Raw genomic sequence first — 27,088 nt, forward strand, 5'->3', positions numbered from 1 at the left:
CAGGGCCCCTGCTGGACCCCCCTGTGATGCAGGTGGATGGGTGGATGGATCAACATGGATGGGACTGCACTACATGCCGCAACACCTCTACTCAGGGTCATTCGCAAGGGTTCTGTTTGTGGACTTCAGCTCAGTGTCCAACACCATCATCCCGGAAATACTTCAACCCAAACTCTCCCAGTTCACTGTGCCAGCCTCCATCTGTCAGTGGATCACAAACTTCCTGACTGGCAGGACGCAGCAGGTGAGGCTGGGAAAAATTACATCCAGCACCCGGACTATCAGCACTGGCGCCCCCCCAGGGATGTGTGCTCTCCACACTGCTCTTCTCCCTCTACACACCAACGACTGCACCTCAGAGGACCCATCTGTTAAACTCCCGAAGTTCACTTTATTTTATATTCTTTTAAATTCTATTGTAAATTTTACTATGTTTCTATTTCTTGCACTGTTGATTGTTGTTTGTTTAATACTATTGTTTAATGTTATTGTCTAATGTAACGCACCACCCGCCATGACAAATTCCTTGTATCTGAAAAATACACTGGCAATAAACGGTTCTGATTCTGAATCGCTGTACCAAAGCGACTGAGAAAAACTGTAGTATTAATAGTGCTCAGATATACAAATCATAATTATAGGAATGTCTTGATAGTTTGAAAAGTGGCATTATATTTCAATAATAATGAGAATTGAGCATTTATCAACCTATTGGTTCCAGTTTTTTTTTTTCTAAAACTCATTCCTCAAATATAAAATGAAGACTTATGAGAATACTTTTTCATATTTTAATAAACAGGCAGAACTATTTGCAGAACCAGACAGAGGTGGCTTCACTACAACGTTGTTACATTGACGACCCATTCACTAGAACTTGATTGTTGATGAAAATTACAAAGTGTTTTCTTAACAGCATATAACAAAATACTTTTTTATAATGAAAGAATATTATCACAGACCAAACATTCACATCGTAGCTGCTTTCAGTCGTCCAAGCGGTTTCTATTTGAGTGAAAACATTTTCTTTAGTTTCATACTGCAATAGTCCTTGAAAGGGCGCGCAATGTCGCCCTCTGCTGCACAAAAGTGATGAACCTTCCCAAATACTCCTGCAGTGGATCTCCTGAGGTGCTCATCGTGTAATCCAAGCAAAACAAAACGTATCAATATCTTTCCAAGTGGATACAGGTGTGCTCTGTTTTACAGTGTTGCAATTGTGTAATGTTTTGAAAATGATTTGACATAGAAAAGTGCAATCTGGACACTTTATATATCACTACTATTACATCAAATATGATTGTTTTTAAATGAGACTTTTCACTATATGGTCCAAGTAATAATACCCCTGAGTCAGCTTCGTATCCTGTTGTATTGTTTGAATTTGGGGTTAAACTGGTCTAGCTTGGGGAGATCTTCCCACAGCGGAAAAGTCACAGGTCCAAAGTCGGGGGAAGGTTTCTTAAGGTTAAGTCTGTTGTCAGCGTTGTAATTAATTCAAGTAATAAGAGTTTTTAGGTTGCTGAACCAGCTGAATTTGTTTGACTTTTCATTTTTATTATTATTATTATTATAATAATCATTGGCTGTTGATCCTGAGCTCTTACTGTGACATTGACCAATACACTGAAGCTGTTATCCCTGGTCAGCATGTTACACATATATCAGCCACCTTTCTCCAGGCGACTGTGACATCTTAGTAACTCTCGCTTTTCTTCACCCCATGTGAAAGAGGCTTTACAGTGTGTGGTTCTTCTCCAGATTGTCTCTCTTGCAGTGTAGTGGGGATCTTGGTCATCATGATCGTATTATTAGTGATGGCGTTTGCCGCCGTCCCACCTGAGGCCTTGGAGCTGTGCTGCATGCTGATGATGTCGGCGCTAGTCTGCTCGGGCTCTGCACGGCGGAAAATATTTCTCATGGTGGCCTGAGGGAGAAACCAGCTGTAAATTATTCAGTGAATCGATGAGTAAATAAGCGATGGGTGGACAAATTCTGCCTGGAGGGAAGGATGGATGGATAGATGGACAGGTGACAGAGAGGAAGGATGTTGGGATTAAGTAAGGTAAGTACTCCAGTCTTACCTGGAAATTATTTGTAACAAAACAGTAGACGACAGGATCCATACAGCTATTCAAACTGCTGAGAGTGACAGTCAAGTGGTAGGCTATCACATGGTGAGGCATGTCAGGGTGGAAGTACACCACCACCTGCAACACGATAAGATAACACAGCCATGACATCGCCCACAAGGTTGTTACTTTTGTCCAAAAATGTATAAAAGATATATTGCATAATCACCCACTCATCTTGATAACACAGTAGTTCCCAACCTTATTGGCTTGCTTAAAATAAAGCAATGTCTACTTGTACGTGATCGTTGCTCAGTGGTGCCAAAACAGTTTGACTTCAGAGTATAGAAGTCAGATAAAAATGGCCGGATATGGGGCCCATAGAACGAGCGCACTAGCGTTTTCTTTGTGTGTGTGGGTTCAGTGCTACTTGCTATGTGCTCTCATTTTAATTTGTGTAACAATATATATTATACTTTCTAATACTTCTACGTCTTATCATTTACGATGATGCTTTTTATTTTAAAACAAATGTACACCCGTCTCTCTCTCACCTGTCTGATGTGGAAGGGTGTGAAGCAGACAGTGAATATGACCAGCACTGTGGTCAGCAGCTGGACAGCCCTCCTTCTCCTGTCCCTGAAGAAATACAGTACTACTCAACACCAGCACTGTGACATCCCATCAGCAGTATGCCTCCGGTGCTTTCACTCCGCTATAAATGCTGCAAATATGAGTCTTACCTCAGTCCGTTTATTGTAGTATCCAAAGCTTTGTTACGTAAAACACTGTATTTTGAAGTTTAGAGACCAGACAGGAAATGTCATGATATTCTGCACTGTACTGTGTTATGTATATTGATAACCAAACACTGGTTGTATACCTGCTCTGCTGCATCAGGCGGCGGTCGGCTAGTGCCCACATAATTCTCAAGGTGAAGACCATAATGATGATGAGGGGTAGAAAGAACTCAGTGATGGTGAGAAAGAGGAGCTTTGAGAGACAGCAGCCCGGGTGCTGGAAAGCAGTGGAAAGGAAGGAGTAGGTGACCACGATGGCAAACAGCCAGACAGACACACACACACATTTGGCCACACCTAAGTTCCTCCACCGGCGGGAAGCTTCAACCTGCAAGGACAAAAGGAAACGTGTTGTTTTTTAGGTTGTTTCATGGTTTTGATGTCTGGATGAGCAGGTATTCGGCGTGTTAGGCTTCAGAGAGCGTTATTGAGACCGAACTAAAGGCCAAACCCACCTGCACGATGGTGAGGTAACGGTCGACACATATGCAGGTCAGAAACAAGATGCTGCAGTACATGTTGACAAAGTAGCTGAAGATGTGCAGGTAGGAGCAGGTGAGACAGGCTCCCCCACTGTAGTACAGCAGGATGCGAGTCGGCAGAGAGAGGTTCACCATGAGGTCCGTCACCGCCAAGTTGATGGTGTAGATCACGGAGGTGTTCTTTTGCTTGGTGCGGAAACAGAAAACATAAAGTGCGACTATGTTGAGCACCAAGCCCACCTGTGGGAGAGGAGAATTAGCGTAGTTTGTACATGACAAGCATTGTGATTATGAGTTTTCGAAACGTATGTAGGTAATATTTACTTCTTTACTACAAGGGCTCCCCGAAAGACTGCCTACCAGGAATATGAGAGAGTTTATGACCATCAGTGCAATCCAAAGGCCGTAAAAGTCATTGTAGAGCCCCTCGTCTAAATGAGCCAGTCTCTGAAGATATGCTTCCATGCCACTGCTGTTACTGGGACTGGCGATTACAGGCATCATGGGATATGAAGTATTGATAAAAAGCCACGACTCAGTGTTGTTGAAGTCCATCATAATGGTGATGATGATGATGACGACGATGACGATGACGATCCAGAGTTGGTGCAGACACTGTCAAACAAAACAATTACTTTACATTTGAGTCAGGGTGCAATTTAATGGAAGGTTTCTACAATGCCCATCTGATCTTTTCTATACCTATTCAGGGGCTGCCGGCTATCCCAGCATGCATTAGGGCGACAGGGACACGCACGTACACACTTACAAAAGACTGGTATTAGTTTAAACCTTATGCAAACTCATGGACAAACGTACAGAGCGCGGCAACGATTCTCTCTCTTCTGCCCTGACGTCCACTCGCTCCTCCTCAGTGAGGTTGTTGCTGTTGGCATGACCAAACTGACAAAGCCACTTTAAACAAATATAAGTTTAGATAACTTATTTAGATAATTATTGATAGTGTTACTGTATTTATTTATGCAGCAATGTTGCGTGAGGGGTATATTTATTTCAAGCTGTTTTAATTACGGTAAGAAATGTAGATATTAACTCTTACTGGCACACCCTTTTCGTAAAACACAGACATCTACCCCTTTCTGGCCAAGATGTGACCTTTTCATGGCAGTCACAGCAGAAGAAGAAAGTGCTTCATTTGAATAGCTCAGGTCAGATCAGAGCTGAACCACAAATAGTAATTTTCTGCCTGTGTGAATCACTCGTGATGTGTACAGCCTGTTTATTTACCTCATAGATGGCGCATTCCTCTCGTAATTGGGATAAACAGAGTGGATTTGGGTAAACTGGATAAATTATGTGTGTGGAGAAGAAAACAGTTATTTCCCGGATATTTACAATTTCAAGTAATCTTATGTTTACATTAATTCAGTGGGGTGCAGCACTGAGACCTTTGCAACCCCAGAGAAACATTTATTGGTGAGAAGGCACGAGATGAGACATCCACCGATATAAACATAACTGCAGAGTGAATAGAGCTGGAACTAAAGCTACAATGTGTGCAATAACTGCTTACAAGTGCAGAGAACAGAGTGTGGACTACTTCAAAGGTGAACAAGAAACGGTAACAGATATCACTGTGACAAAATGCAGCAGTTTATTTTTCCACATTTCACATGTTCACATAGTATGGTGATCATTTCTTGCAGTGCACAAGCAAAATCCTGCTGTTATGAGACTTTATAAAATGAGACACTCGAGTTAACTACGTGACCCTCTCCATATGGTGTTTTCAACTGCGAGGAGGAAAATATGCAAATATGAACTATCATCTACCAGGCGTGAATATTATAGACAGCAGAGGGCAGTCAGTGACTGTGCCACATGGAATGTATCTCAATGGGATATGATGTGAGGATAGATGGAGGGATGGATGGAAGGACAGATCGAGATTAGACCAGACATATTAACAACACTATAGAGTGTGAGTTGAGGACGATGCAGCAGATCGAGTCAAAATCATGAGAAATCCACAGGCATTTAGAACATAAAAAACTGTCAAATGAGGTGAACACCATATTTTCTGTGGAGCATCCCAACGAGTTTCAACCCCAAAATGTCTGGAGGCTGGAACGTTACCCTGTTCTTCCATGACAAATGTAGTTTAATTGCTCATGTGAATCCCAGACTGGATAGGTTTGTGTTGTGTCTGCTCGTGGCTCACAACTAATCTCTCACAGCAAAATAATCGTCTGGCTGATGAAATATGTAGCCTATTCAGACTAATGACAATAACATGCTCAGCTGAGGATGAGGCATGAATAATGTGATTTATCTGCATTAATAAGATCAGTGAAGCCATAGAACATTAAGACCATTGAAGGAAATAAATGAGTGTTTTCACAGTAATATCCCCTGATATTGTTCATCTTACTGGGAGCTATAGTTCATCATCGTTAACAGCGCTAACGAGCGTTATGAGCGTTGCTCTGGGGAAATTGTGTGTTAAACCAGTTATCTGTTCAGAAACTAATGGCTCGGACAAGTAATACATTCCAGTGGTTTTCTATTATTTGTTGTCGGAGCTGGTCTTTGGAAAGATGAATGTTGAGCCCCAACATTATCCTGACCGAACTGTCCAAAGCTGAAGAGGAGTGCTCTGTTGCACCTGTAGCCACACCCAACAATGATGTCATGGTGTCCTGAAGTCCACCTGTACGTCTTCTCATGCGGATGTCCAATCAGTGTTGGTGGTAAATGTAGTCAATTGAAGCAATACATTACTCAGTGCGTGCTAAATTGACCGAGAAAGCTCAGCTCACATACCAGGATGCATTGCGCACGAGCTTCTGGCGCCCGGCCATATATCTTCCTGCACGGCAGCAAGCAGCCTCCGGCTCACTCCGCTGCTTCCCTTCTGCCGTACGCTCTGGCTCGAATAAGTACGTCCGAATATCCAAGTCAGTCAAAACACTGTAACAGTTATCCTTGTCTTTAACATCCCATGCATATTTGGGAACGTAAACGGTTTGCAACGCAAACAAAGACTAGACTAGAAATCCAAGCACATATAGCCTGTAGTTCTTCCTTTCATCCAACTACGTCACGACAAATAACAGCGCTGGAGGCAGGAAGAGCAACGGATTTTGCAGATGCAAACCCTGTCAATATAGCGCACTCTAGGGAGTGTATTGATTCGTTCGACTTACATTTACCATCAACAGTGATTGGACATCCACATGAAAGGGGAACTTTCCCTTTAACCTTTCCTCTAGTGTCATAATCAGGTCATATGTTGGTGTATGGACAATTACTTGCAAAAGACATGCCATTCCCATTAGTGCTAATTAGCAGTATGAATGCTAACATGCTAAACTAAAATGTGTTAGCTTACAGCACCACTTCTATTGAGAGCATTGAAGAACTGCTAGCATGGCTGTTAATCTCAGGCTTCATTCCTGCAGTAGAGCTAAAATAAAGACAAAAGAAACATTTGAGCCCACAGTAAGTAACCATTCCTTTGTAACTACTCTAAATTGTGTGCATCGCATTGTAAAGTTGATCATTTGGCCTAAACACCAGTGAGCATAATCAGTTTTGGGTAAAACAATAAACCCCAAAAGCAGATACCAAATAAAATGTTAATACCAACTGTTGGCTCTGTCGTCAGAGGCGCTAATTAAAAATAGATGGAATCCTGGATAAGTTTGTGTTGGCCTCTAATTTGAGTAGACACCGATAATATGATAGTAATCTAATGCATCACTGCTGCCGTCCCATTGTTGCTCTTCCTCTTGTGACATCAAAGACTGCGGTGATGTAAAGTGATACTGAGAGGAGAGCATAGGGCCCAGAGGCAGATCACAAATAACACTGTCCAAATAAATTCCAGCAGCGTGGGAGTCCCGTCTATATGAGTGTGTGTGTGTGCATGTGTGTGAAAGAGAGATATATAAAGAAAGGGAGACAGACAGGATGGGGTAGTAGAATACAGATCTCACGCTGTCCTGCATCAAATTATAGCTTCACAGAAAGCCCCTCAAGGCAAACGGAACATTTCTGTTGCCGCTGTAACTCCAATTTCAGCGATGGTTGTACGTGTACATGCAATAAAAGTTCACAGGGGTCTTTCCGTGTACTTTGATTGTGTAGCACATTACAAACATTCTCTGGGATGGAGTATGATTGTAACTTTTTTATGATTTTGCTCGCTTATTCAGTCAATTCAACGTAACAATTACACACTTATACTTATTATTGTACACTGACAGGGACACATCATGACCCTGTTTGAATTTAACTTTTTTTATTAGTCTGGTTTCCTGGTTAAAACATAACTGTAAGACCTGATTTACTTTTTCTCTCTTTAGAAAACAAAATAGTGTTTGTATAGACACAGTTTATCCAGCGCTGAAGACCACTTACCTTTTAGAGGAAAAGGAGAGACGAACCAGTCAAACCATTTAGGCTAACTGTGTCTGGCGAAGCTGATGTGTCCTCGTGTCCGTCGGTGTCCAACCAGGTGATGCTGGATCTCTTCCAAAGTTAGGGTGTTTCAACCCTCAGTGACCTTTGCGTCCCTCGCATCATCTCCAAACATCCAGTTACATCCGTCACTTCTCTGTCTGGAGCAGGTTCAGCATTTCAGTGAGAAAACTCACTTCTCTTGTCAGTGTGTCAGTTGTGTCTCCTTTCAGATTCTTGAGTCATGCCAGTTGGCTGTAGTGATCAACGCACTCCTTCAGATATGTGTATCATTTCTGTCACTTTGCCAGCCTGTCTGTCGTTACTCAGTGCATTCATTTCTCAAACATCCTGAGATCTTTCTTCAACTGTTGCACGTCTCACTCCTTTCAATGTGTCTTTCTTTTTCTTCTCTCCTTCTCTTTCTTTCCCTGTTAGTGTCAAGTTCAGTCTCTCTCTCTCTCTCTCTCTCTCTCTCTCTCTCTCTCTCTCTCTCTCTCTCTGTCTCTTCAATGACTCTGTCTTTCTACTTCCCTCCCTCTCAATTTAAATCTTCCCTCAGTTTGGTCTTCAGACAGGAAGTCTTAGTATGTGTTTACATTCTTAGCTTCATGTGTGATAGACTGGTCCATAAAATATTTTTCCAAACCGGCAAATATTGTTGTGTATAAAGCTTAGACTAAAAGGACAACTGTAAAACACAAATAATGGAGGTTCTGCATGTTCCCCACAGAAAATAATAAAATGGAACTGGTTATGTAACCATTGTGAAATAATGTGCAGGTACATTGCATTTGAAGTAAAACATATAAGCTGGTGAAAAGACAACAAGAAAACCTTGGTAACCTTATTTTAACGTTAAACTGTGCAATGTTGTTATATTTAGGAAATTATAATGCACCCATTTTGAAAAAACGCATCAGTACCAGTATATCACCCCAGAAACCTTGTAGCCTTAAAACGATGACACTTGACTGTGAAAACTGAGTGTTTTTGTAATACCAATAAATAGCATAAAGATCATTTTTGGCTTTAAGAACTTTAAGAATTGGATGAAAAAAGAAGAAGAAATCATTTGTAAAAAGAATCAACTGCGTGTGTTGATGCAGCCATAAATCTCTTCCTTTTTGATATGAAATAACATAAATTAGGCGTCCTCTATCGAGGAGAAGGGATTTGGCGAACCCCGATCTGTATCATGAATATGAATGAAGAGTGATATATGGAGGCGAACTCGAAGACGACGACAGAAAGCCCTCTGATTTGTGCTGTCATGATTCACAGTGATATAAAAAAACAACAACTCAAAACACAAAATCCTGAACCTGAACAGACCTTTTCATTTCACTCTGTTGAGCTACAAAGCAAATCAGGCTTAACAAGTGATTTGATGTTCTTTCTCATCCTGACACAGAGACAGCAAATACTGCTCAGGTAATTTGTTATCTTTAGAGGAGGCAGACCATTTTTCAGAAAAAGCACAAAAATGATTTGTTTCAGACACATTACATTAAAGCAAACGTATGTCGGTGGGGAATTTTATTTCCTGCTGCCAGAAAATATTTGTATTATGTGTTTTCTGCAACATTCTCTGAAACTAGGGCAAAACTCTACATACAAAAACCATAAACTTGCACACAAAATATCTTATACCTCTCGCAAAAGCAAACATTCAAAACTATATAAACTCTTCTAAAACTTTATTTTTTCATCACAACTTTACACACACATACACACCAAATTTAAAATACAAATGCAATGGGGAAACAAACAATGTGGTTATACTTAATACTATATTCATAACATTGGACACAATAAGAGAAGAGGACTTCAACTTAATTACTGAACTGTTTTGTAAATAAAATACAGTACATTGTAATTACTTCCTCTAACACGTTCTCCAAACTTGGTCTCCAATGTTGTCGACACCGAAGAGCAAACCTGAATTCTATTTATAGTATTTCTGAGTAAACTAATTGGTTGCAGGTTTTTTTCACAGGTGCATTCTGGGTGCAGGCGAATGATAATTGAGAGTGGTATTTCAATAGCAGTGTTTAGCCAACAACACACACAGGCTTTAGTTTTGAATGATGTAACTTATGTAGATAACCGCGTGCAGTTATTTGCTAAAAGTGTGTTTTAGAATTTCAAAGCAGACAATATGCGTTATGGGTCATTAAACCTGGTCAATAGGCTACCTGAGTAGTGGTTTCAGTAATTGTGCCACAAGTACCCGTTTTTGTGTCTTTGCTATTGCAAAAATGTGTATGAAAACATCAGGTTTTGTATCAAGTGTGTCTCATTTAAACAGCTATTTAGGACATACTGTATAAGTCTTTTGTTTATCACCTGAATACTTGAATCTAAACGCCTGTCCAAAAGTTGTATTCAGATGTATGGCTCAGGCTGGCTCTTTTCAACGTGTCCCTGGTCCTACGCTGCATCCATCTTGCAGAATGAGACAGGTTTGTGTCTCCTGGTTTCCTGTCTAGAGGATCATCATCACTCACAGCTTGTCAGCGTTTCTCGGAAAAATCCAGAATAACGGATGTCAGGAGAAGAGCCATGGATCAACCTGTTACTGGGGACGAGCACAAAGAGAAGATGGGGACAGAGAGGAAAGAAGAGAGAGAGAGAGAGAGAGAGAGAGAAGGGGGAGGTGTGAAAGAAAATAATTTAGATAAAGCAAAGATTGGAAGACAAAGTGTATGTACGTCCATATGCGTAGGTGTTGAAATGACAGATGGATCATGATATGACATATGTTTGTGCGTGCAGTTATGCAGAGAGGTGCATAAATGTGTGACTCAGTCCAACCAGGGGAACTGGAAAGCTTCGTTTATGACAGGAACCGTCTGAATATTGAGGATAGACGAGAGAAGACGAGGTTTCTGCACTTTTTACTCCGCTCCCCCTCCTTCCTCTCTCTCGCGGTTTATTTGTCAGGAGTGAGAAGGGGATGGATGGAGGATTACGGCTGTCACTGCAGCAAAAGCTTACTTTTTGTTATTGGTGGCGGTTATGGGGACGGATGTGAGGAATCGATTGCTAAAACAAATAATTGCACATATCCCTCTTGGCAAGATGCAGCCAGAAACGTCGCTTGCCCACCACATCTCTTGTAAAGAGTTACCCGCCACTTGAGAGTATTTATGTTCAACAGAGTGAGACTTTAATGGCCCCTGAAGAAAATGACTTAGTATGATTTTTACAATGTGATGCTGAAAATGCTGTGTCTGGGGTTTTTTGCCACTAAATCACCTCATTAACGCAGAGTAGGTCAGCGTTTTGTAAACCCTGACAATAAGTGGTAATGTTCTTGTTTTTAGTGAGTCCCAACATGTGCACACGTCCCAGAATAGCAGTATTACCTCTGCTGAAACAGTGGGCTCAAGTCCTTATTTGGAATGAATTCATCTTAATTCTTGGAATAAAAAAAACAAGGAGAAAATAAGGTAGTACATTTTCTCTGTGCGCCGATACTCTACATTGTGTGGTGTATCCTGTAAAGCCACGTCTCCCGTCACATCTACTCTAATCCTCACTGACGATTGTTTAACCGAATGCCACTCACAGAGACACGTACACACGCCCATACAGAAACTTTGTGATGTGCCTCAGACTTGCTGTTTAATTCACTGTCAAGCTGACAAAATACAGGTTCACAGTTCTGTCCTGTTCACAGTTTCTGGATGACAAATATGCGCACGCACGTGCACACACGCACGCACACACACACACAGGTTTCTGCCCCTGGCTGAGATGCCCAAAAGCAAAGTGGTAAAATGATGTTTAACACTGTCTTAAGTTCGATATTAAGCCCGGTAGGTTCCCTAATCAAGATGAATTTCACAGCCTAATTGTCGTTTTAAGTCATTTCATTTGTGGTGCATTAAATGTCTGTGACTGGAACTAATACAAGAAAATGTGAGAATTAAAAATGACTGAGTGTGGACACAGAGACGTGGTAAATGTAACTGATTCCAAACAGTATTAATATGATCTCAGAAGACATATGAGAACATAAATAAGGATGTAAAAGGAGATTAGACACGAGTCATATAGGATTAGGGTGAAGTGAGGTATTTTTGAAGAATGAGAGTACAAAAGGAAGTTTAGTCTTATTTTTACGAGCCTAAAAAGTGTGTGAATGCAGTATCTCTTTCTGTCACATGGACGGAGAGTCTGACTCAGAAATGTCCTGTAGCAACAAGACAGATTGAAACAATATTAATTTTTCATTTTCTTCAGTTCAGAGGCTTAAATATGCATAAAAAAATCCCTCAACATAGACTCTAAATAAGAAATGCAAGTTAAGGATGCATGAACAGTGTTCAATGTACAATGTACACATAACGGTTTATGCTGAGTACAGCTTAGAAAAGATATCTCATGGTGACGGTAACGAGCAGTTCCTTCAGTTTTTGGTAAAAGCTTCTCTCACAAATGTGTAAAACAACTTACCTGTGCAGTATTTGGTGAGGGATTCCCTCCTCTACCTGTTGATGACTCTAGTTCAGCAGCAGATCATTGATGTGAAATAAGTTGTCAACTTGTTGACCTGTAACTGACTGAATTGTTCACTCGGGAGCAACTACAAAGTTACAGTTTGCTTGACCACAGAACAAATGTTGAACTGCACTTTTCATGTTACCCTTCTATAGCAGTCACATTTGAAAGCACTTCTTACTTGCATTTACAGATGCTCATTTTTACCGTGATAAATGTTTGCATACATTTGTATTGTATAACAAATGTACTAAAGCTAAGGGACTCTTACCTTTTCTCTTCTGGCTCTCTTGTCTACCTTTTGCTTTAAATCTCTATTTATCTTGATCTAATTAGAAATGTTATATTCAATACACATCTGATAAACATCAGCAACAAATAACACACTGAAAAAAAGTCTTCAATTAAACTCTGAATGTTTATTTTTAGACGCACAGATTGAATTTAGACGCATGATTAGACATCATTACTTGGCAACAGTCCAATGAGATAGCACCATGACAAAAAAACAAACAAAACAAATCACCCCAAAACGTCTTGCACAAACGGATGTGTGCGGTATTATTGTAATGGCACTGAGGTCAAAATAAAATTAAAAAAACTGACATACAGCTAGCCGGCCTTTTCATAACGGACAAAGCAAAACATCATACAAACAAAAACGTACATTAATAAAATCGTACTCTTCTTAGTGGTGTTCCATCTACATCCACACCAGGCAGATTAAGCCCCTTTGGCTCATGAAAATTAAACACAGCGGATCATAAATCTCCATCACAACTTTTAAAAAAGCACTTAAATCATGACGTCAACTGATAAAAAGCAGCCACAGTCATTATCCACAGCTGAAGAGCAGCACAACGTCACACAGTACCCGAGCTGTCCATCAGAGAAGAGAAACCACCTGAGTGAAAAGCTGCATGATTATGTCACGTGATACAGAAGAGAGGCCTCACTCCCTACATCACAGTGAGGCTTCTAGATTATTCTCACTTTTCCCAACTTAAAGAAAAAAAGGTAAAGGAAGAAAAACGTTACATTGCAAGGAGATACAATGGACAAGGTGTCTAATGTCAACACACTGTGCTCAGTTCATCCTGACGTGTGAAGTACGATTCCTGCACTGGATGCAAGTGGTACTTCTGTGTGTGTGTGTGTGTGTGCGCATCAGTCAGCCTCCTGTCTGTGTTGCAGGACGTAATAGTCGTGGACGTACATCAGGACGGCGAATGGCTGACCAATGATGAGTGAGATCCACACCGCAGCGTTGCCGTAGGTACCGTGCAAGAAGCGACTGACAAACCAGACCAATGGAAGCTGAAGAGCAGATGAAAGTAGAAATGGAATAAACACAGCGGGTCATTAGGTTTTTAAAGACTAATAACAGTCTCACATTCACTGTGTATTTTATCCTGATTTCTGTCGTCTGTGTTTTATGACTCAGCGCTCTAATGAATAACTAACTAACTCAACAAAGACCGAGAGGCCCTTATGTTGCCTTTTGTTGTCCCTATGATACATCAAATATGCCCATGCTAATAACTTATCTTAATTAGGTTATTAAATAAGTTAATGACACTGATGCCAAGGCCAAATGCTGAGAACACCTTTTAAAATTTCAAAAAGAGCATCAACCACTTGTCTTTACTTTGACTTTTAGTATTATTTGGCAAAAAAAATAAACTGTGAACTAAATGCAACGCTACCTCTAGACTATCTACACTCATTTTCTTACCTTTTTAAACATTAATTTTTCTTACAAAAAAAAATGTGTACCTAGATCACAAGGCATATTATGCAGATTCATATTTAAAATATGCTTTTTTTTATTTATATGTATACAACAGTACAGGTTTGTGCCGACCACAGCTACATTCATCATCAGTGATAGGTGTTGGGTCTTACCTGTGCCATCATGCCCATGAAGGCCCAAAGTCTGAACATCCTGAGAGGAACACTGACCAAGTACTGACACAGAGACAGACAAAGGAAACAAAGATCATTACATCAAATATATTGTGTTCTCTATAAAACATAATCTGAGTTTTTGTTCAAAAACATCTACCTGAAACAGGACATTTAAGGTCTGAAAGGCAGAGTGTATTCAGTGTCAACACAAGCAGAGAAAGCGGTCTTGGTTCTCAGCTCTTACCTCATGGAAGAAAGCCGACAAGAAGAAGACAGCTGATTGGCTGACTATTTTACTAAATCCTCTCCTAAGCAGCGGCTTGTAAAAGTGTCTGCAAGACAGACAAAAACACAGATGTTGAAATGGATGAAAGGACGGTTGATGTGGGGGATGGACATGTATTGTAAATCAGAATGTGAAAAGCGTTCTCCTAGTACCTAGTACCTGGTACCTTAACCCTCGTATTTGCTGCAATTCTCCCAGACTGACGGGAATTCAAAGTGAATAGGCGTTAAACCCTTTAAATAGCATTTAATTTGCTTTGTCTTGTTTAATACAACCTCACTGCATTTGCTCTCGCTGCCGTGCTCGTTTATGTGGAACCGGCTGCAGGCCCCGTATTTATTACTAGTACTTACTCTCTCACAGCCAGATGAATCAATTTCCCAAACGCATCAGTGTGCCTTGTTAAGTCTCTCTCCCTGCATCAAACCCACTGCTGTCCCCTGTGTTCACTTCTATACATTTCAACGCTCCCTCTCAGTGTGTGCAGAGTGCGAATAACTCACCGTAGACACCACTTGTGTACAGGGATGTTCCAGTTCTGCCAGAAATATGTCACCGACTCGGAGTTCCTGAAAGAGAGTCAGCAAATAGAGTGTTGAAGCATTACATGGTTTAAACAATTGATCTAAGGCAGTTGGATCAATATGGATGAGGATGAAAAGTCAAGAATCTTTCTTGTCGTGCAGGAAAAGAGGAAACAACAGTAATTATCCTACAGTGCATTGAGTGATGGAGTTGATTTATTAATATCAGCAAACGTACAACACAGTAAATGACTTCCCCCCTCTGTCATTTTTGCAAAGTACTGAAATTATCTACCAAATGCTCTTATATACACTTTTTCATTCATGAGTAAGCATGCAAATTCATTCCCATGCACACGCATGCAAATACCAACTCTGAAATGTAAATGTAGGGACCCCATCAGTCCTTCAGCACAGTCCACCACACCTCATGAAATTCCGAAGCAACACACACACACACACCAAAACGTACCACCAGTCCTTGTAGAACTGTCGGTCTCCAAAGCGCAGCAGCTCAGCGGTGAAGTTCATAGTCGAGTGGAAGAACCCGTAGAAAAACATCAGCCACAGCAAGTGGTTAGGAACCTGGAGAAGGGTTGCAGAAATAGAAGGACCCAAATGAACAAAAGCAAAATATATATGACTGTGAGACATTCAGGAGGAGCAAATTAACAGCAAGTAAACGCCTGATGCAAAACACGAGCCCGTTTCCTTCCCATACTCTCAACAAAGTCATGATACGTTCTGGTGTAGAGTCAGAGCATTGAGACAAATAACATTGGTATAAGGTTCTAGGTGTACAGATAAATATGTTGTGATTTACTCACAGCTAATCTTAGAAGTCTCTCAGTCATCCTGGACAGATCCATGTCCTACAGAGGAGAAGAGAGACGCATTGATTAACAAGCGAGGCGCAGCAGCACTCTGCATTTGACAAAAACACGCCATGTTGGTTTTTTCACTGTCATTCTGTCCTCCTCACCTCTAGTGGTTTCATGGAACTTTGAATGATGGGAATCATCCACTGATAGAAGGAAGGCAAAACGCAAAGTTATGCCGTTGTCTGACATGCACATTTTACTTATTGGCCTCATGTTTAGTCATTTTCAACACCTTATAACATGACACTGAAAATACTTGAAATGCAAATGGGAAGAAAAATAAAGCACCAAACATCAGTTTGTTTTTACATTATAAGACCGTACCTGTTGAGTGAGACCAACTAACAGTTGGGTGAAGAACAGCTGGGGGCAGAGACGCACATCAATAAAGTGAGTGACATGACAAGAGAATATGGGGATATGTTTTATAACATCTGTACAGACGATGGAGCTTTTGGATGTTATGTCTCCTTGCTGAGAAGTGATTATACCATGATGTTTAGAGCAGAGATGCTTTACATGTCTGATTGTATGAATGCTTGTATTTTCGGATAGATTTCCTCACCATCTCAAACAGTCTCCTCATCAGGAAACTCATGCGAATAGTCGCAGAGCGAGGGAAGTTGAGCTCATAGCACAGAGTTGGAGCGCAGACAAAGTAGTACATGTCTACAGAGACGGAGATCAAAGGGACAGTTAGTCAAAATAGGTGAGAACGTGGAGAAAAAAAAGAGGCAGCGGCTCGAGAAACATTGTCAATAAAGTTTCATACAAACTCTAGAAAGATTTTTGTTGAGTACCTCTGATGGTGAGGTTGCCAGGGTAACACACCTTACGGTCGCCTCCATTGAGGTGCTGCGCTGACGGACCTGAACAGAAGGAACACACAAACACGTAAAGCATGTGGAAGTTAACATCGCATTACATACAAATACAGAGACAATGACACAATGACAACCAAGTGTGGTTGTTGACAATTCCTGTTACACAATCAACATTTCCTCAAAGTAGCTTCCTGTCTGCTTCTATGACAAACTTCCCTTTCTATCTGAGAGTTGCGGTACCAAGTATCTGCCGTTAGATGTCACTGTAACCACATAAGGAAGGGGCTGAGGTTTGGTTTGGGGTAAGAAATGTAAAACCATACACAGAAACTGACATTAAAATTAGCAAAGAATGAATTCTCATTTAGGTCTTAAATGTAGTGCGCAAGCCCTCCCTTGCCCATAGATGTATGTGCTCGTGTTTCTGTGACTTACAAGACAGCGACCTGGCCAATTTCTTGGCTTTGACCGAGCTCAGCTCTCTGCACCACATGTTGACGTCCTTGTAGGAGTAAAGCTTTAGGGAGAAGATGGTGTAAGTACCAACAACGAACGCACCGCCAACTGACAGAGAAAGAGAGAGGGAGAGATTCGGATAAAGCTGTAATGTGAGAACTTTGTAACATAATGATGTACTGCCTAGAAGTATGGGAGGATGAGAAGCAGAGATGAGGGAAAGAATGGAGGGTCGAAAACAGGGATGGAGGAGGGAGGAGGGAGGAGAGAGAGACGGACAGAATGGAAAGCAAGAGAAAAACAGGGAGAGAGAAGGGAGGATTAAAACAGTGGGAAAGTGAAGGGGAAGAGGGAAAGAAAGGTCGTCATCTGATCTTGAACAAACAGCAAAAAATATGCCCAGTAAAATAAATAAATTAATAAATAAAATAAATCATCTCAGCTAAAAGTATGAGAGCGGCTAACTATGCCAAGGGCATCATTATTATACAGTATAGTCACCATGTTTACCAGTGTGTGTGTGTGTGTGTGTGTGTGTGTGTGTGTGTGCAGCCATACAAACTGTGTCGCTGAAGGCTTTTGTGAGTCAATATGAAACAATTATTTGATGTTAGATTCATAATAATTTTGTAGTCTTTTTAGTTTGTGCTTGCTTGCACACACACACACACACACACACACACACACACACACACACACACACACACACACACACACACACACACACACACACACACACACACACACACCTACACACACACACACACACACACCTAGGCTAACTGAGCAGTTTGCCTACAGGGCTTTATCAATAGTCACCATATGCTTGATAGCAAAGGATCATGCTGAACAGAGAGGAAGACACACACACACACACACACACACACACACACACACACACACACTCACACAAACACACAAACACAAACTTCCTGTTGTGCCAATACGGTGAGGTGCAGGTCGGCACACCTGGCATCAAACCACAGCGAATCTTATCCATCAACCATCTGCCTCTCTGGCTCTATGTGGCTTCTAGACAACTAGATTGGCTCCAAGGAGAGCTGCTGCATATGATAATCACAGAAACACGGGGAGGTGGAGCTTACTGTAAGTGGATAAAAACATACCGGAGGAACCAATCATCACCCACGCACAAAAAGGGCCGTGGATTTAAAAACCTGAACAAGTGTTTGTCTTCCTTCAGAGTCCACATATACACGTGTCCCGAGATTATTTTCCCTCATATTTCTCTTGTTGCTCTCTGTCAAATGTTTCATCAGGAACATCAGCGAGCTTCAGGTTTTATGGTGAAGACAGGAGACTTCCATTAACAGTTTAATACCTCTCGTTGTACATTAAGTCCAATGGTTAATGCACCATGCATGCTGGTTCACCTTATGTACCACCCTCAAAAGAAATGTAATGATCTTTAAAATCAAGCTTGAAATCAGATCCTTGCACTCTGCTTCATGTACAGTGATTGAATACCAGTTGCATAAGCAGTGTTCAGTAGGTACAAACACACACACACACACACACACACACACACACACACACACACACACACACACACACACACACACACACACACACACACACACACACACACACACACACACACACACACACACCTGCCCTCTGTCATTGCCCTTCCTGTGTGAACAGCAGTGCAGAGAGGAGAACAGACAGACAGATGGACTGAATCCTTTACTCCTTCACCTCCCAGTGAGAGAGGAGAGGAGAGGAGAGGAGAGAAGAAGAAGAGAGGAGAGGAGAGGAAAATATACCACGACAGGAGAGGATCAAAGAATTAAAACAATACATTTTATTGGACCAAATTAACATTGAAGAAAGAAGCTGAGCTAAATATATTGTGTTAACGGTGTGAAACACTCCTACTGTGGATCGTTTGCAGGTTAAGTGAGAACTGTGACCTCAGCAGTGACATATTTTACATTTCCAACTTCATTAAGTTCAAAATATGTATCCCTGGTAGAAGTCCCACATTTCAATTCTACACAATTCAAGCAAGTCGGCCTGGGGAAATAGTGAAGGCTGGATAACTACCTGTCATCTGTTATTTTTGTTTTTTTCAAACACAACCAAAGCAGGCAACTTTTAAACAACACTGGAGCTGTCATGTTTTGAATGAGTCCCTCAGAGGAGTGTAGTGTTCTGGTGTATCAATGTATTACTAATGCATCATGGGTGAATCGTATGGTTGGTGGAGGGCGGACTGATGAAGACAGAAGAAGGTGACCCTTGGATGACCCTGTACTGCAAACCACACCTACTTTGGCATCTCTCCTCTCCTCTCCTCAGAGCCAGCTGGAAATAATCCAGTCATGACCAACTGGTCCATTACCACTAACCGACCAATTATGGCTCTGTATAAGAGATGTCTTTTACTGCACCATCAAACTGGTCGGCTGTTTCTCTGAAGGGCAAGGATGTGAATGACCTCCTAATCTTGATTACAATTACATTATTTTCTGTTTTATACACGTGGCAACATTGTTAACCACCAAATGGACGGATAATGCTTCGGCCGCATCATAGATGCTACTAGCCTGTACAGCCGATAGTAGCAAGGCTGCAGAGACGGTATTTTAATAATAGTAAAAAAAAGAAATGTTTACCTGGGGTCACGGAGGGGACCAATAGGACCACTGCAGCAGGGAGCGTTAGCATGATTGCCATGTTAATGCAGTGGACCAGAAATCCCACAAGTTCAGTGAATGAACCCTGGGCAGAGAGAGGCAAAGAGGAACAGCAGGAGGTTTTACATTAAACCTTAAAGACAAGTTGTCCTAGTTTAAACCACCATACCCCAACTAACTGTATTTTGTAATTTATTGTTGAGTTTATTGTCGAAACAATGTGAAGAATATAGCAGCTAAACATGAACATTGTATTTCTTTGCTCTGCTTTTGAACAGATCTTTGGAATAAATACAGAACCACATTTCGAGTTATGGTGGCCTATAAAAAAGTTTGAAAAAGCTCACGATGTTCCATATTCATGCCAAACAGACAGAGCATAACTGAATATGCCCTAAATGCAGATGGTGAAACTAATTTCTCATTTTCCCATTTAACATTTGCAGATGCAGTCGCGGAGGGTCAGCTAGTCAGTCAGTTTTCAGAGAAATAATCCCTCCTGGGAGTCGTGAAAGTGCTGCGAATTCAACAGTTCAGTGAAAATCCACAGGGCTCCGATGTGTAAGTGCAAGCAGGGTCTTTCCCACTCACCTTCGACAGCTGCCTTTCTGTGTAGAGAGCCACCAGGACGAACACATTGGACGCTGTCAAAACACAATGACAGATTCATGTCAGTTCCTCTGAAACATTCCGTACAGACTCACCTCTGAAGGGTCTGTGCAGGATAAAAGTATGAACACAAATCTCAGAATTACAGTAAGATATGTTGGTTTCAGGTCTAATGTGTGCACCGGTTTGGCCTCAAGTTGAGTATTTGAGTGAATTAAGCTTTACAGCTGCCCTCTGCTGTCTCGTGCATAAACCATGCCGTCACACACGCACACACGCACACACACACACACACACACACACACACACACGCATGATTAAACAGGAACACCTGATGAAAGAAATGAGCCAGCACTAACGGAGCATATGTGTTGCTCAGCACACGCCAACTGCTAGTTAGTTAGAGTGACAAGGCGGTCGAGTGGGTGTGCGTGCACATGCACACACATACGCACTTCATTCTATATTCTATTGTTGCCATTCTCAGATCTTTAGGAAAGGAAATAGAAGAGAAACTTGCTTTGTATTAAACAATATCCTGACTTTAGAGGGAAAATGCTAGTATTGGGAGCCACTGTTGGTATTTAATGCACTCTTTATTATGCATGAATTGCTGCCGCTGAGCCTGGTTCTTCTGTGTGGAGCAAATTGGCCTGAATTGTATGTGGACATTTTGGTTTAAACTGCAGGGTAACTCGCTGCAGAATGAACTTAAGGAAACCACTGGTATGTAGATTGCTCATTACCCCGACTAGACCCGGCTGAGCCACACTGATGGCACATAATTGCAGCAATTGTTCCCTTTTAAAGACCCTAATCAGAGCATTAGCATGTCAGTCAATCTAATCTAGAGTGAGCAGATGTGTTAACTGTCGGACATTTTGATTACTGGGTCTTATCATTCGTGTCATCAATGCAACTATTCATCAGCATTGCCACCCCAAATCAATGTGTTTCATGGTGCAGTCAGTCCCGTGCTTGTTTTGGACTTCATGGTATACTTACTGTACTTATGCTACGAGGAGACAAGGGAACACAAGCCGCACATGCAAAACTACTTATCATGTGACGATGACCATATTTGTCGATCGGGCAAGAACTATTCAATGTGTCATCATTTGCAGTTAGTAGGATAAATTAGGCATCACTAGGTTTCTGCAGAAGAGCTCATTATAGTTACATGAGATTCTGTTCTGCTCCACTGGAAAAAAAGTCAAGTTGAGTAAAACTTTATTTCTTCAACAGGGCAGTGTCTGACATATTACCAAAAATAAAATGTTGAACGTGTTTATTTTATGTTTTAATTCTTTATCACACATCAAGACTTTATTCTATATGAAGAGCAGAGACCTCAGGAAATTCATAATGTTCTTTATTAAAATCTCTTTTGGAAAGAGGCCTGTTGAGCAACTTTGAAAATCAGCCACGATTGATTCTTTTTATTTTGGTCACTCACAGGAACAGTTGCCTAAATGGAAGACTGGTTGGTTCTACCATCCAGTGTAGACTTTGTGTTGTGGTATTTGTGTGTGGGCGTGGGAGTGCGTTGCTGCAGTGACTCTAGAAGTACTGAATGTCCTCTGGGAATGAGCTGCTTTACTGTCCATGCCACTGTAAACAGACTCCCATTCTCACCTGTCTCTGTGTGGCCATTTACCTTAACTCCATCCATCTCTTCCTCCCTCCCTCTCCTCTTGTCCCGTGCCAATGCAGCACTTTACATCAAGCCCCTCTCCCTTTCTTCCCCAATCCTTTAATCTCCCCCTTTTGCTTCTATTTTCTCTCTCTCTCTCTCTCCTCTTGCTCCCCACTTCTCTCACTCTCTTCTTCTCTCTGCAGCACACAGTGTGCAGTATATGGGCCAGGTGATTGTCCCTCCAGAGACACTGTAAGCTGCACCACTGCAGACTTTCAGTGTGATATACCATAAAAATAAATATTTAAAAAAAGTCTTTGAATATAGCACGTGCCTTGAAATAAGGCAGATTAGACCACCCAAACTAAATACATATTCACCGCTTTAAATGCAGCTATTCTACCTAATTATCTAAATGTTATGATGTAATTTTAGAAAATAATATTTTATACTACTAAGTGTTATTGACAGACTCATTTGAAGTGGTTCAATGGTATAATTTAGGGACACGGCCAGATTAAAGTTTAGCAGTGGATCTATATCTGTGCTCATGTACATGAAGCTGAATCTTACTCTCATATTATGTGTGAAGCTTTGGTGGTTAGGAGTAATTCTAGCTTTGGTTTAACATCTCTCTATGATTTTTATCCCATTTTTAAAAACTGGTTTTATTTCAAGCTCAGTTTAACAATTTCTAAGTGACATTTAATCGAATTTCCCTCCTTATTAAAATTGTAAATTAGGTATTTGTTCCAAATATTGACGTTTTTATCTTAAATACATGGAATAATGCTGTTTAATTATGCGACTGCGGTTGTGTTGTTGCTTTCCTAGCAGGTGACTTACTGGACAGATGAAACGTTTACCTACCAATCACCAGGCATGCTGCTGGCCAGCTGTAGGGATCATTCAGAAACAAGGAAATCACTTGAATAGGGTCCACCAAAACCCCGTACCTGACAGAAAAAGAGAAAGGCAGATTAAAAAAAAGACACATAAATTAAAATGCATGTTGAAATTGCCAGAATACAGAAATTGATTTTAAAGTAAATTAATAAGGTCACTTCTTTTCATAATTTCAATATTAAAGAATTACACAGAGGTTTACTCATCAAGAGAAACGGAAGATTTAAGTTGAGTTAATTGTTTAACATTGACTGCTGCGCGGCTATATTTTTATATAATATATATATATATAGACTTTTTTACAGCAGCCATTTTGTGACTAACAGCTTTCACTATGGCTCTGTTACATTGGTCCTGTACACCAATCCAGCTAACCAGCATGTATAAAATCAGGACCCTGAAATCGGCTCAGGTGAAATATTTATTGCATTAATTACACCTGTGCTTTTTCTAATAGAGATGTAAAAGTGCTACAATAAAAAACATCCATTGTCAAAATGGATTAACTAAGAGACATTACAGGATTAGTAAAATCACTCTGTGAGAGCAGGAAGAAGATTGTGAAATGATTGAGAGCCTGGGACTTGTGTTTGGTATCTTTCATCACTAACATCACTGATATCTGTTTAAGAATGAAATACTGTAACAAGCGCACAGGAGGCCTGTTTAAATGATCATTTATCAGTATGTGAAAAAGACACTAATAAAATAATGTCCTTACTCACCGTAACAAGTTTTCTAAGAAGAGGCGAGCATTGCTCAACACCTGTAACAAAAAGCAAGAATTACGGACGTTCATCTGATTGACTCACGTGTTACTTTCATTTCTTCATATTGTCATTTCAACACATTTAATCCAATAAATGCATCCTTCCATATCATCTCTTCCCTCTACAAGTTTCTCTCTCCTTCTGTTGCTTTCCTTCCTCTCCCTATATCTCATCCCCTTTTCCTCTCCTCAACCCAGTTCTCCTCCTCTTCATCGTCCTCGTCCCCACATTCTTCTTTTTTTTTTAATCTCCCCTCCTCGCTTTTCCTCTTTCTAAATGGATTGTAATATCTCATTACCCGGCACAAAGGCTCTCTGCCTGGGGATGGGACAGAAGTTCAGTGGGAATGAAGAAAAACCTCCTGCGCTGAACACGCTCAGTGTTCAAAGCCTGGATTAACAGAAGGTCTTCGCTAGCCTCGCCTTGTCTCCAGCACAGAGGAGGAAGAGCTGCGAAAGGTGTTGAGCTCGACATAAAACCTGTTAATCACGTTAAATTATTTAACTGCACATGCACTCAAAATAAGCTAACTTCAATAACTCAATAATTCTTTGTGTTTTGATACGTTTTTCTCTAACCCCTCAAATGATTTGCCTGCACTGTAACATGTTTGATTTAAACCATCTTAGAAATTGCTGAGACTTTTTGGCAGTGTGGTTAAGCTGGCGGGAAACCGGATTCAACACAGATACAGACACAGTGAGTCTGTTTAAATAGCTATTAATTAGAACAATTTGGACTAATTCTTTATTTGATATAACTTTGACATATGTCATTGCATCAATCAATGCTAGTGGATTATCTGATTGGTTCTCTTCCTGTTTTACACTGGTTTCTGGGAAAGAGACGATGAGCACAAACTGGATATCAACTGGATATCATAATGCTACTTATGTTAGCACCCTTTAGATATTTCCCTGATATTTGGCTTTCACCTATTATGAATAGTGTAACCTGAAAAGGATCACCAAACTCATATTAAGGAGCCTGTAATGTGCAAAAACTAAAAGAATAAAGAAACTGTCCAATATAGGACACAACACGGCACTAGCACACAGAGGGCAATGCTCCAGCATTAGTATCTAACATCAGAAATAAATATGCCACAATGTGCCATGTGTTCTTTGTATTGAGTTACTCTGACACATAAACAAACACAATTAAGTCAGCGGTAACAGGAATATGGTTTCCTAACACTGCTGACCAACTGGAAGCACATTGTTTACACTACAAGGCTGCATTTTATTTATTTATCACATTTGCAGAATGTTTTTGAAAAGCAGTATACTTGTTTTTGAGAAGCAAGTATAGGAAGTTTGGTTTATTTGTGTGTTCAAACCTTGTTCTTACCAGCATGACCACACACCAGTTGAGGATTCCTCTGTAGTTATTGAAACCACTGGCTGAACTCAGCAGGGACTCCTGTGTCTTATGACAACTACAGAAATAAAATAGATGAATGGGTGAAACAATTAAGAATATCATGATCTTAAGAAACATTTATTTTTATTTGACTCTAGCATCACATCAATTGCACATCAAATTATTATTATTATAACAGCAAAAAACAATAGAATCCAAGCAATAATAACAATGTTGTGGCAGCAGCTCAGGAAACTAAAGGTGAATTTGGTCTAATATTTAAAAGTGTGGTTACATTTATGTCCCTTAACACACTAGTTTTATCATTTCATTTTGGTAACGATACACCACAATAAAGAATATCCGGGGGGCCCGGTCAGTACACAGGGTATGCTTTGGTATTAAACTGGCCTAAAGGGATTAAGCTAACCCACAATGCACCCTGTTTATAGCCCTCATTAGGCACGCCCCTGATCAATAAAACAGGCCCAGACAGTCACACACATTTCAGGTCTAACGTTAGTGTTAAGTTGTGGTTACTCTCCCAAGTAGCACTAAAAAAAAAAAAGGAAAAGCATGAATGAAAAACGTTGACAGCCGTCACAACATGAACAGGTCTTCAGGGTTCAGGGTTTACCTCAAACGACCCCGAGCAGCCTGTGTGTGTGCTGCACGTTCAAACTAGCGAACGTTATAACTTCTGCCAACTTAATAATAATACAATGACGTTACTGGCTTAAAGTAACGTTCATTTAACGTCAGCCGTTTAAGTATTAAACTAAACTTTCCTCAAAGGAAATAACAGTTTGATAACTGTTGTAAAGTTAGCGTTAACTCACCTCAGCCTATCACTAATGTCACTCCTGCGTTTTTGCTTCTCACTCCTTGATTTGGACCGGGCTGTTTCCAGCGGCCGGTCTCGTTTTCCCTGCCCATTGTCCCTGCTACTGTCGGCGGTCACTGAGCTCTGACACGCCGCTGCAGACTTGCCGTTCATCGGCAGCAGACTCGCGCTTTTCCCCGCCGCGAAAGTGGCCCTTCTCCTGGGAGCTAAGCCCCCGGTGGCGTCCGAGTCCCCCATGATGACGGAGCAAAAACCAACAGTTGTTAAATCTACTCAAAGTTAACTCTTACTGGTCACTGCTGATAGTAGCCTGTTGCTACTTCAACTAGCGTATAGGAGAGGGAAGTGAACGGGGCTGCAAAAACAATCCGCCCAAAGCTCAGATATCCGTAGATACGAGTGTATGCATGACGCCACATGAAGTGACAGCGGCCTGTTACTGTAACTTGTTTGACTGCTGCACACTGTCACCGACAGGTGAATCACATCCTCAGGGTTTACTCAAACATGAGATACGAGGAAGCGTTTAACTGAAGTGTCAGTCCGCTTGCAAGCCTGGGCTCCTCCCAGGATAGAGTCAAATAAGAGCTGTTTTGATTTACTGCCAACCCATCGCGCTCTGTGCATCAGATGCATGATGAATGCCGGCAGGGTAACAGTTAGACAAAACAATAACACCTCAAGGTCCATTTAGTAGCTATCCTGGACATGATTCAACAAAGAGTTCAAAACTGAGCAAATATCCATAAATAATACTCTGGCATATCCCTTATATCCTCTGCAACTGTTTTAAGCAATTCAAATTGGGTCACGGTGCCTGTCCACAGAGGATGTCGAGCTACAACTCTCTCCATGGTTTTACAAAGGATGGATGTTATAGTTATTGGTTGAAAGTCATTCAGCATGCTTGCTTTTGGCTTTTTTTTTGGTGCAGGTTTCCATGATTTTGGCACTGTGGGTTGGACAAGTACTGAGATGACCTTGCAAAGATTCCTTTTAATTGGAGGGCACAGTCTTTAATGGCGAATACCTAGTATGTCTGGACCAGTGGCCTTTCTTATTAAGTGGATATCACAAGCGTAAGTTGATGTCACAACGGTGGGTTCTTTAAATGTACTCTTCTGATCAATTAACCTCTCA

The 27,088-nt window shown here is 41.0% G+C and overlaps 2 protein-coding genes across 2 annotated transcripts; both read right to left on the minus strand.

Moving 5' to 3' along the window:
• Positions 1-1,693: 1,693 nt before the first annotated feature.
• LOC306700444 (G-protein coupled receptor 20-like) lies at positions 1,694-3,909 on the minus strand (the record flags this gene model as incomplete). Its single annotated transcript, XM_079165463.1, has 6 exons — positions 1,694-1,924; positions 2,082-2,207; positions 2,624-2,708; positions 2,953-3,197; positions 3,325-3,591; positions 3,712-3,909. 6 exons carry the CDS (start codon positions 3,907-3,909, stop codon positions 1,694-1,696), a joined length of 1,152 nt encoding a protein of 383 aa, XP_079021589.1.
• Positions 3,910-12,681: 8,772 nt separating this feature from the next.
• LOC306700414 (diacylglycerol O-acyltransferase 1-like) lies at positions 12,682-26,273 on the minus strand. The gene is made up of 17 exons (XM_079165432.1): positions 25,944-26,273; positions 25,093-25,180; positions 23,698-23,738; positions 22,937-23,022; positions 20,413-20,465; positions 19,801-19,906; positions 17,141-17,269; positions 16,682-16,750; positions 16,447-16,550; positions 16,206-16,244; positions 15,983-16,024; positions 15,828-15,872; positions 15,473-15,585; positions 14,980-15,045; positions 14,435-14,522; positions 14,188-14,250; positions 12,682-13,599 (listed from the first exon to the last, which is right to left on the minus strand). The coding sequence occupies exons 1-17, from the start codon at positions 26,183-26,185 to the stop codon at positions 13,450-13,452; spliced, it is 1,524 nt and encodes a 507-aa protein (XP_079021558.1). The 5' UTR covers positions 26,186-26,273; the 3' UTR covers positions 12,682-13,449.
• Between the last annotated feature and the right edge of the window lie 815 nt (positions 26,274-27,088).

This window comes from Pholis gunnellus (assembly GCF_910591455.1).
Source record: "Pholis gunnellus genome assembly, chromosome: 8".
Taxonomy (NCBI): domain Eukaryota; kingdom Metazoa; phylum Chordata; class Actinopteri; order Perciformes; family Pholidae; genus Pholis; species Pholis gunnellus.

What these genes read in the sequence shown, in the direction of transcription:
- LOC306700414 (XM_079165432.1), bottom strand. Translation starts at nt 26,185, where the DNA reads ATGGGGGACTCGGACGCCACCGGGGGCTTAGCTCCCAGGAGAAGGGCC. An exon ending in GACATTAGTGATAGGCTGAG is followed by an intron (nt 25,181 to 25,943) that starts GTGAGTTAACGC and finishes TTATTTCTGTAG; the next exon opens with TTGTCATAAGACACAGGAGT. An exon ending in ACTGGTGTGTGGTCATGCTG is followed by an intron (nt 23,739 to 25,092) that starts GTAAGAACAAGG and finishes TTTTTGTTACAG; the next exon opens with GTGTTGAGCAATGCTCGCCT.